The sequence below is a fragment of the Myripristis murdjan genome, chromosome 11 (assembly GCF_902150065.1).
Source record: "Myripristis murdjan chromosome 11, fMyrMur1.1, whole genome shotgun sequence".
NCBI classification, from domain to species: Eukaryota; Metazoa; Chordata; class Actinopteri; order Holocentriformes; family Holocentridae; genus Myripristis; species Myripristis murdjan.
Genome location: NC_043990.1, coordinates 25667839 through 25680133, shown reverse-complemented (window position 1 = coordinate 25680133; position 12295 = coordinate 25667839). Strand labels below are relative to the sequence as shown.

Genomic DNA, 12295 nt, shown 5'->3' with positions numbered 1-12295 from the left:
TCCAATTATTGCGGAATTTCCCTTCTCCTTTTTAACACGGAATATTGCGGAATTTGACATAATTTGAATGAAATGCTGTTTTTGTGTGGAATATGAACGTATGTCTGGGGAAAATTACATGGACGGAAGCAAATCTGGGTGGCACAACCCCTCCAGTGGTTTCACCTGCACCTGCACCACCAAGAAAAAAACATTCCAACACCTGCACCGGCACCGTACGAGTCCAAAAGCAAAGAAACTTTCCAGCTACAGCGGCGCACTGACATAGCTTGTGTAACAACGCGAAGAGCGGCCACTCTGCGCTATTTTCACTGGCCAACAGCGGCACACTGGCTTAGCTTGTCTATTCAAAGAAGAGGTATCACTTCGGCTTATTTTTCAATCTATGTTATCACATGCATACTACTGCTCATTCATTGGTAGCTGAATTGTTAGGTCTGTTTGATAAGTAATTTACATTTTTAAAACAAATAATTTAACATTGTTCAATTATTAATAACATATCATTTTCACCTTTTACTGCTATAACAATGTAATTGTTAAATAAATAAATAAATAAAGTGTTGTTTATTTGTTACCTCGATTAATTTAAGGTAATTTCTATTTCATTTGTGTGCATTTTAGTCATAAACATTAAAAACATTCTTTTTTGGTAGTAAAGTAAAATAAGAGTAAAGGGTAAAAAACGGAATTCCCAAAAATTAAAACGGATTTTATAGGGCCCTACATTGATTCCGACAGCAAAAATCTAACCTTTCTGTGCAAATCATGTCCACCTGCGCTGAAAAACACTTTCAGTGCAGGTGGACATGTCAACTTCAAATTTGAAAAGGCATTTGGAGTTGAAGCATCCATCCAGTGTGAGAAAATATCTCCTAAGTTTAAGTCCTTGACAATCCCAAAAAGTCATCAGGAATGGGCAAGAACACACCCTGCCAGCCCCAAACGACCCAAGTCACACTGCCTGCAGCCTTCAGGGGTATTACTGGATTTCCCAGCAACAGGTAGACAAATTAATAATGGACTACATTGTTTGAGATTTACAGATTTCTACAATTCCACTAGGACAATATATAATTGTAAACAGCGAACAGTTTTAGGTGGTGATGGATGTCATAGTTTTCTTTGAAAAACAAGGTCAGTCTTTCATTCTCACTTTTCACCTAAAAAAACTGAAATGAACTGAACTTTGAACTAGTTCAAAATTGAAATGGTGAACTATGAACGTGAACTATTCATTTTTATACTGTGTGAACTGAACTTTGAACTAGTTCATGAGAACTATGAACTTGCACAACACTGGCGCCTATGATGATGACGGAAATGCCTCTCTCTGCACATGCTCTCGTTCCTTCGATACCTCTGATGGCGGCAACTTGCTCCATGGAGATGGAGCCACTGGCTTCCCTGAAAGACAACAACATAGCCTTCACCAGGTTACTGTTGTCCTCTGGGATTTCTCTGATGACCTCAGTCCACCAAGACTTTCTGCCAGAGATGAAGATTGCTGCGGAGCATATCAGACTACCGCTACGTGCCAGTCCTGTCCTGACAAGGTCACCACATGGCTGCTATCATCTGGCAACACTGGCCCAACTGACCTTTGTTTTTCTGACCCTCTTGGAAATCTGGCAATGTGTCTAAGCATTCTAGTAGGAGCCAATGAAAAGAAGAGCTCCAGTCACCTGAGAGGCGCAGAATATCCAAAGGGTGAGAGCACGATCCTCCATTTTCCCTGGCCAGGGAGACATATAAGCTTCTACAGCAATCATCTCATTGTTGTCATTCAACACAGCTTTGCTGCTTGCACTGACTTCAGCTGAGAGAGTGACTGAACTAAGCACCCTGTCAGTTCACCCAGGTGGCTTAATTTTGGTGTCAAGAGTGGCATTACACTTAGACCAAACCCCTCTTTTGTTCCTAAGAACTGAAGAAATGTGTTCGGGTCACCATTCAGATGGAGGCATTTTGTCCTCCACCTCATGCAGGAGAAGGGGAAGCCAAACTCCATCAGCTGTGCCACGTCATATTCTGTTGATTGCATGGCCCCACCCTCCAACTGTGGTCCATACACACTCCAAACACAACATGGCATTGTCAATGGCCCTCTTTAGCAGGTTTGAGTGTCAAGGACATATGTGCAGGTCTACACCCTGTCCATTCATATGGTTCTAGGATGTGACCAGTTCCTTTTCAAGGTCTGTGCCTGTTTAGGCCTGTCAGTTCCAGAAATTTGTCATATTACATGCCAACTTGGGGTTATTATGGCTTCTTCTTCTTTCCATCTAGCAGATTATGACAATAAGAAGCTGCTGACCTAACTCAGTCAGGACATGTGGCTTTGAGTCTGGTGGCCTGTGTTGGGTCAGGGTGTCCATAAATCTCGCTTTGCCCACTCTGCCAATAGAGCCCAGTTAGAGGACAAAGTCCATATCAGAAAGAATGAACGTTATCCTGATGTAGCCGTCGTTCTATAAGCATAGGCGCCTAACATGGTTCCCACATAGTTTAGAGAGCATTATGCTTGAAGAGTGTAGTAGCAGCCATTTATATATTAGCTATCTATATGAAGCTCTTTGATATTTTGTCACAAGCAATAGCCTGCCTACCAGCCATCCCTGACATGTTAATACTGTCCATCACTCATCCAGCAGTGACCTTTCCCTGGCTGACACCCAAAACAGGCCTGGGTGATTTTCATAAATTATACAAACATTTAATGGCCAGATGTGTTCATGTGATTGTCTGCACTTGAAACTGCAGACAAACTTTGATTGAGCAACTGCAGATCATCAGGGTTTGTTTTACTGAACTTGCTCAAAAAGATTTTGTTCGACATTTGTCAAAGATGGTCACAAGCAGATAATTTTTCACCTAACGGTGGTACCACTCTGTGCCGGGCAAATGGTGATTTATGAATGTCATTATACATAATGTAGGACTTTCTACCTGAAAAAAGGCCATATTAATATTGCAGTGTATTAAAACTGGCCCCACTCCCTTGCTACATAGCCTCAAAACATGTATTTTCATTTTGGTCTTGATTCTATGCAGCACAGGAGGAGGTGTTAAGCTCGAGTTCCCTGCCATGTGTGCTCTGTTTTATGTGCTCTGCATGTAATATTATTTGTACTATATTTTGTTTTGTTTTGTTGTGTTGACTGATCTGAAACTGTTGCAAGATTCTCACCCACAGGACTGACAGCTTTAATGAAAATAGTTAGATTTTATAAAAACATTTGAGAGTCAGCTCTTTGTAGTTGTACAATGGTGTCCACGCACTGAAGGACAAAAACAGAGACAAGCACAAGATTAGATTCTATTCAACCTGTTTAATTAAATGTCTTTTGTTAACAACTCTTCCATTCGTCCAGCTCTGCAGCAGTGTTCAGATTAATGAATTACAAATTAGTCCCCAAAAACTAAAAAAAAAAAAAAAACCTCAAATGCACAATTAAACAAAACAATGACAGAACAAAGTTATTTATTTATTTATTATTGTTTTCATAGTTCACAGCAATTAGCTAGGCACCTGTCCACACACACACACAAACACACACTTCATCCCACAATTTATTAGATACAGCCTTCAAAACTTATGTTGAAGCCCTGGTCTGACTGTGTCTGTGTGTTTTCACATTTGTTTGCTTGAGCCTTTTTTTGACCTCACATGACACACACTCATTTAAGTGCAAATTACAAGAGGCACTTGAGTTGGCCAATAACTATGATATATTAATCATAACCCGTGATGCTACAGAGGTAATTAATTTAGCTAATTAATTTCTCTGTCGACATACTTCTTTTCATGTAACACATGATTACAGAGTGACGAGTAGTTTCAAGGAAATCGGCGCTTCCTCATTATTATGCAGTGTATGCTACAAAATTCTCCAAAATCAAATCAGATCATCTGCTGTGCCCCGTACTGCATGTGCAGTGTTACTACACAGCCCGGGAAGTGCAACGAGAGGGAAAAAGATATTTCAAGGCCACAATTTACTAATTCGTGGCCACAAGATATAACTTGCTCCCTTAATTTAATTAAGTTGTTCCCACGTTTTAATTAATTTCTGGCCACAAGCAAGTGTGCAGTACTCTTCCTTTCTTATGGGAGCAGACTGTGACTGCAACAGACGTTTGTCCCTGAGGATCTCTGTAGCTTAGCCAACACTGATGTGAGTGCTCACAAAAATGTCCACACACACACACACACACACACACACACACGACGTGTGCACACACACACACACACATAGAGAGAGAGAGAGAGAGGCAGATAATAGATAACACCTTAAAAACAAATAAAGAAGGGAAGGACTTGACTGTTGTCTTTATAAAGAGTAGAAGAGAAAACACCTTTGGTTCCAGCTTTGATTTTGTGTGATTTTGCTCATCCAGGTTCATCTACAACTCAATGCAGTGCTTTGCAGACCATGAGCACTTTGATGACCACCATCTAATTTGATGGTATGAAGCCCTCCAGATCTGCATTGAGCCAAACAGCAAATCTGATCAGACATGGTCAACTTTTGACATCTAACAACTATAATCTCACATTTCCAGTTGATTTGGATAGCTCTTCCTTCTCCTGGTAAAGTTTATGGCAGATATTTTTACCAAATGCAGTATTTTTTTTTTTTTTGGTGTCTAATCAGATTAAGCTCTGAAAAAGCACCTGCCACACAAATCATATCAAACTGGTGGTGCACATCAGGGGCGCCGTATGTGGGGGAAAAGTTAGGACAATTCCAAGGGCCCTTGCCTGACAGGGGCCCCAAAAAATAGGTAAAAATAGGTAAAAACTAAATATATATATATATATATATATATATATATATATATATATATATATATATATATATATATATATATATATATATAATTTTTTTTTTTTTCCATGGTGCCCAAAATTCCTGGCAGCACCCCTGGTGCACATAATTCATAAATCTAGTTCATTTTGTATTGTTTTGTTTTGTTTTGTTTTGTTTTGTTTTGTTTTGTTTTGTTTTTTGTTTTTTGTTTTTTTAAATGATGGATAATTATCTATGCCAGTCACAATCTCAGTCAATAATGAGGTTCATGTGTGCAGCAAGGGAAGTGGTCAGAGCAGTGGTACCCAGCCCTGAGAGAGAGAGAGAGACAGAGAGAGAGAGAGAGAGATCACCACCCTTTGTGCATTTGGATTTTATGTAGATCAGACAGTTGTTGAATAACTTTATATTCATCTTGCCCATGATGTGGTCCAGTTTTCAAATTTTTGTTTCTGAGTTCCTCAAAGTAATGGCTCCAGTTTCCATCCCTGTCCACTCCAAAACCGAACACACTGACCTGACAAGACAAAATTCACAGGAATCTGATGTGAATTAAACCTGAAGGAGTATTTTTTTTTTTCAACAATACTGTTGAAGCATGTATTTGGATGTTGAGTCTTGAAACATAAAATTAGTCAGTTATGACAAATGAGACTGCTGATGTCTCCTGGTCCTCCACAGCAGGGAGGCCATGTTGATTGGATGCAGGAAGAGGAGTGAAGAAAATAAGCCAGCGAGTGTTCTTACAGTAGGAAATTCAAGTGATAAGAATGAAAGGACAGTACAGGGACAGGGAGCCACAGGTAGGGGGAGCTGTGAAAACAACTTCTGCCTCCACAACCTCCTGGTTTCCACTGTCACCCTCTGGAACTGATGGGAGACCCTATTTATCTATGTCACAAAATACTTCTGCTTTGAGTAGTGTTCAGATGTTATAGTCATCAATGCACCCACCAGCTGTGGAAAAAATAGGCAGACGTCAGCAATCAAAATGTTTGTTTTCTCTACCAATAAAAGAACATGAGGCTTATTTTTTTTTAACTTAGAATGTCAGCATGCAAAGATTTAAAAAGATTATGTTCTGTGTTTTATGCACCATCATTCCAGACTTTGATGTTATGCTGAACTGTGCAAAAGAGGAAAAGGTCCATCTGAAAAGAGGAATAAGTGAATGAATGAACGAATGAACGAATGAATGAATGAATGAATGAATGAATGAATGAATGAATGAATGAATGTGCTGCAGCCACTTTAACATCAGATGACACGCAGTCTTTCCGCATAGCACTTATGTGCCTGGTTTTTAGCCTGTACTCTGTTTTTTTTTTTTTTTTTTTTTCGGTTTGACCTCTGCCTCTGTTTTCAGTTTCAAGTGTTTCTCTTTGTAAATGTTATTTTTGTCAGTATTCACATTCCATACAAAATCATTTAGGCTTTGTAATGTGCCTGCTCTATTCTTTTACATGAATTATGGTGAATTGGGCTACATTAAATGTCTTTTAAGGCTATGTTCTCTCTTACTCAGACTCAGAAAATTGCCATCTTATGTGTCATGTTTTCATATGCAAATGACTGCATGCTGACATAGCTGATATGTAAATTAATGCATCATTATCTGCCAACTTTAAGTGACATTTTCAACTACTGCTACTTGTGGGAAACCTGGGAATTTTACAATGAGCGCAGCATCAGCATCAGCTCAGAGCATTCCATGAGGAAAAGGCAGAGCCAATTCAATGGTTCAATGAAAGTTTCTAACCTGCTTTTAACTGACCTACGCCTGCTACATTCAGGCATTGCTGACATACAAAATGTATTTAGCAGCAAAAGCATTCTGGAGGGAAAAAAAGTTCCCACTCTGATCCTTCTATCAGTCGTATGAGCTGAGGGCTGACGGGTGGGCTCAGTTTTTACATACATCATAGACTCTAGGACACTCCTGTGCAGCTAATTTAGTGGCAAAAGGTAAAAAAAAAAAAAAAAAAAAATTCAAAACATGTTTTATAAACGTCCTATGATTCACAGTGTGTTTTGCAAACACATAACATTAATTAACAAAAATGTGTTTTTGCAAATCCACAAATAAATACAGAACAGCGAATGCATCATGATTTACAGACAAATACAGCATGTTACAATAAAATAAAATAAAATAACATAACATAATTAAAAAAAAAAAAATCTTGCTGCTAAGATTTTCTCACAAATGTGCTGAAGATTTTCTCAGTTAATCTGCCATCCACGACAGCAGGTGGTGCTGTTTGAAAGAGCCTAGTGCAGGGAGGTGGAGCACACCAGAGGAGCCACAGCCACGGCCTGGAGGACAGGAACGGGCCCTCCAGTGAATGAAGCTTAAACATGAGTGGCCCACAGGTCAGTTTGTGTCTGTAGAAGGTCAAAAATCACTTCTGTGCTTTGAAAGATTGAACCCTCTAAATGAACTCATGTCCAGTATTTCCAAACCACTTGAGTGATTTTCGGACACCCAGGTGCAGTGTTACAAACACCAACACCGACAGCACAAACTGCTGTGCATAGGTAATGACTCCGGATATTTGTGAGGAAACGTGAGTGGCATCGAGCTGCAGACTCTGAGAAGAGGCTCTGATGTGTCAAAGCCCTCGTTTTACATTCTCAGTGATAATATTTGTATCACACCTCCCTAATTCAAACCCTAGTCTTTAAGCTTTTTTTTTTATTATTATTTTTTTTTTTTTGTACTGACACACCATGGGTATTTCAGGCATGCCAGAGGCTTGGCACATCAAGAGCCTCTCTGAGTCGGCAGCCAGATACTATTGAAAATACCACTACTACTACTACTACTACTAGTACTACTACTACTACTACTAATAATAATAATAATAATAATAATAATAACTTTATTTAAACACACACACACACACACACACACAGAAATTGTGAACCACAACAATAAGTAAAACAGTCAAAATGAATTGAAAGATTAAATATAAACAAGGAGAAATACAATAAGAATAAAATAAGAAGACATGCAATAAAAAAATAAAAATAATAAACATACATATTAAAAATATAGCTCGCTCCAGAGCCTCACAAATGTTCTGCCACCTCTATTTTTTAGCCTGGACAAAAGACCTCTGCCCAAGGATCTCAAACTACACACAGGTTGATAAGGGGCTAAAAGGTCTAAAATATAATCTAGTGATGAAGGTAAACGCATGCTGCTTGTTTGTGAAGCATGATGCATTAGAAATCTGTATTTGTGTTCTGGCTTTGCTCGTGTCAGCTCTCTTTTACACAGAATTTCCAAAACTGCCTGAACAAGAAGGCACAACAAGTACAGTGCAGACCTCCGCCAAGGTCAGAGATGATGGAGGTTTTGAACAAGAGGCTGAATTAGGCAAGAGGCAGCATCCTCAGTAGGTTAGCTGCTGCAGAATGGAGCTCATGTAGGAGGCATGTGTTAGCTATTCATGCTGTGAGCACAACTTACACACACTGTAAGAGTGCTGACATTACTTCAAACATGTTGCTCAAACAAAGAAGCCTCATGTAGTTTTCCGGATTTTTTTGTAACTGTTTGTTATAAGCCACGGCCCTTTAGACATCACTGTTGTCCTAAGCCACGCCCCCTTCAGCCAGTAAGATTGGAAAGCTGGACAATGTTTACATGTACACAAGACATCCAGTCACTGTGAGTGGCCAGGTTTTGGCAGGAAATCGAGCAGCATGTTTAAATGTGACTTTACTCTGATTACCCAAAACCCCCACATACAGTACATGTTCTCCCAAATAATCAGTTTGTTTTTTTTTCCCCACTGCTGCAGCAGCCTCGCGGCCGGGGGGAAGCTCCAGACAGTTGATCACTTTCTGTGATTTCATCAAGCTGTGCCCCTTCACTCCTGAGGTTGGAAGCAGGCCAGGTCAAATGTGTGTGTTTTTTTTTTTGTTTGTTTGTTTTGTTTGTTTTTTGTTCCCTTACATTGTCATCCAAAGTAACGATGACAAAAATTATTAAACATTTTTCATGGACCAAGTGGAATAAAAGGTTTTTGCACTGTAAGTTTATTGGTATTTATTTATGCAAATGCAAATGCTTAGAGCGAGTCTAGAAAGTAGTGACCAGGGTAAGGTGCTTACATCCCAGTAAACCTTTTATTATTATTATTATTATTATTATTATTATTATTATTATTATTATTATTTATTTGTTTATTTGCACAATAAAAGCAAAACATCAGAACAAAAATGAAATAGCAATAGATTGTGCAGGTGAGATACATGAGATACTTATAGGAGAATCCCACCTCAAAATTTGATTACATTAAACAAAAAAAAAAAAAACAAAAACAAACAAAAAAAAAAACTATGTCAAAAAATGTCAACAAACCAACAAAAAAGAGCAAATATACATTAGATCAATGCAGTGAATGTGTGTAAAAGTGTAAACGTGTGTAAAAAGAGTGTATGGACCTATGTGAGTATGTGTACATATGTACATGTTAACCCAACTATCTTATTCGGGTTTCTCATAACCAGAATAATGGTTTACTCTGGAATATGTTGATATGATTCACAATGCTACGACCCCAGTCAGTGACCAGAATGCTGCACACATGTAAACATAGTCTTTGTTCAGTGCTGCTTTGACCCCGTGACTAGCTTCCTGCCAGATGTCATGGTGTTACATGGACGCTTTTAGAAACCATGACACATTTGTGATAAACCTCGCCCACTGCCACACCTCATGAGGCATCACTCCCTCACTGGGCCACGACCAACCTTCCCCCCAGGCTTTGTGCAAACCTGTCCAGCAGTTTTTGGGTTATCCTGCTGACGGACTGACATACAGACTAGTGCACAGAATGATGGACAGACAGACAGACAGACAGACAGGCGTGGGTGATCACATAAACCCCTCCTGGAGGTTTCACCTCCTTGGCTGAGGTAATGATGAACTTACCTCATCACACATGTGCAGGCTGAGAACCACAGTCATAAAGCCGGTAGATGGATACGTGTGAGCCGGATTATCCAGCCAGACTTCATGAATATATTTTATAAAAGCTGGACTGAGCACCATCACCTGTGTAATGAATTCATAATTAGCCTTTTAACTGTTTGATATTTTTGCACCATTATTTCCTGCAGTCCAAAAATACAGTATAGTTAATTACTATGTGACTCATGACAAACTGGATGTATGTAAAAACATTCACAAAACTCACCAAATCCTTGTTAGCTTTTATCTTTGCTGTCACAGCTGTGTATGACTTCCTGGGAACATGATAATAGTATCATAGTGTAATTCTAAATTTTCACATTGTTGCATACAATTTTACCCTATACCAAAAACAAAACAAAACAAAACAAAACAAAACAAAACAAAACAGAATTTCAAATAATAAATAGCACTTACAGTGTACAATGAATTAGTAAGACTTCCTCAAGAAGGGGTCATATAAGGAAAAAGTTTATTTGAGCATACAGCTTTACTCTTAAATCATTCTATTGATGGAGATGAATAATCTCATGCTTCGTCCCTGCAGACTCACATTGTAAATGTTCCTGTGGTCAACACACTGACCAGCCACCGCAGATCCATGGTCTTGAATGGAAACAGCACAAGATGAGTGGTGTTACCTAAATCCATTGCACTCTCTGGATACATGACACGATGAGTTGTTCTGGCCCCAACATCTGTTTCATAGCCCTGGGTAGGACCACGATTTATTCTAAATCAGAATCAGAATCAAAACTACTTTACTGATCCCAGAGGGGAAATTGGGCCAGTTGCAGTTGCTCAAATTCTCACGAGACGAGTATATGTCAGCATAAGTGAAAATATAAGGCATAGGAAAACAAATAAGAAATATAAAATATAAAAATATGTGCACTGGGAATTTGTAAAATAAATAAATAAATAAATAAATAAAAGTACAGTATGTACATTATGTGCAATATGTAGAAATATGAGCATTAACGTCTACAAAAATATTCCAACAATAAATACAGAAGTAAGAAATTAAGAATATGTAAAACGTATACTTAGAATATGAATATAAATGATACAGTGAAACAAATTTTAAAATAATAGCATACATGAGAAAGTCCCCATGGTGGTACTAAGAGAACCACCAGTGAGAGCAAATGTTGCCATAACCCAAAGATTACACTTGCTCTTTCCTGCAGGTCTATGGTGCGTGACTTACCTTATGATGATATCATGAGAGTCAATGAGGGCTCCATAATGTGAGCCCCTCAAATTCCTGGAATTGCCCACTACAGCACAACTCCTGCATTTATCAGGGCGGGGCTGTGTGTTGTGATCTTTGTCCGGGATTATCTCAAACAGCTTGTCTACTACTTCTGTGTAGCTGGTGAAGCTGCTGCCATCGTGCTGCAGGCGCTGTCACACAGACCAAACCAGAAATGTGACTTCACTCTGCTGGAACAGTTATCACTGCCACTGACACCGCTCTGGCACCCCAGATATTTTCATTGTACATAAGTTAAGAGTATTGATTTTTACTTTCTTTTTCTTTTCTTTTTTACAAAAATTATATTTACCTTCCACCAGTTGAAGGCATTCTCTGGGGTGCTGTATTTTTTTGTCAAAAAGGGCTGAACAGACTGGTTGAAATTTTTCGTAAACCAAGGATCTGATTCCTCTGATAAACACTTCTGACAGGCACATACTCTTGAATCCAGAGGAGGGGACGTGTATTCCAAAAGAGTCTGTGACAGTCCTGAATATGTCTCTCTATTCAATACCACACAGACGACGCTGACACACAGAGCAAGAATAAAAACCTTACATTTTGTAGAAAGCATTTTGCTCTGTCAGAGTGCTGAGAGGGCAGCAGATCCAACCTGTGGACACAATGTGTGGTGAGATGCACAAGTGAGCCTAGAGCAGATTCATAAATGTGGAAACATGGTCATAAATGGTCTAACATAATTTTCATTGAACCACAGCCAACAGCAAAATAACAGTCACTTTCATGCAGGTCAGCATCACAGTAATAGTGGATAATAACCCACCTAAACTCAGGTTATCCACCTTTTTATTTGTAGGAATAGATTCTGCCCACCTTTTGAAGTTTACAAAAGTCAATCTAATACAATTTAAATTGCATAGGGCATTTAAAAGGCAAAAAATGAATGCTTTTCTGAAATGATATGTATTTTCCCCACTGTGTGTTTTTGTCTGCTTCATAGTGATGACAGACTGGAGGGCATAATTAATCTTTCTGTTTTCTGTTTTTTTCTCTAGTCCTCATGTATCTTAATGCAAAAGCAGTTTTCCAATAGTGTTTTTTTTTTTTTTTTAATGTAGAAATTATGTATTATATTTTCAGGAAAAAATGCTAATTCATCCAAAAGATGCAGTAATAATTGTGTTTCTCTTACCTTACTAGAGTCTTTGTTCATTTAATAGTTAAACAGATAAAGTCCAGTGAGGTAAGTAGAACAATATGAATAATGATGAACAACTT

General features: G+C 38.7%; 1 protein-coding gene across 1 annotated transcript; it reads right to left on the bottom strand.

The window, feature by feature from the left end:
- Nucleotides 1–5145: 5145 nt before the first annotated feature.
- Nucleotides 5146–11492, bottom strand: LOC115367308 (CMP-N-acetylneuraminate-beta-galactosamide-alpha-2,3-sialyltransferase 1-like; the record flags this gene model as incomplete). Its single annotated transcript, XM_030062980.1, has 6 exons — nt 5146–5331; nt 9760–9882; nt 10025–10073; nt 10352–10531; nt 11009–11205; nt 11367–11492. Coding segments are annotated over 6 exons (843 nt in total), but the record flags the coding sequence as incomplete, so codon positions are not given.
- Between the last annotated feature and the right edge of the window lie 803 nt (nt 11493–12295).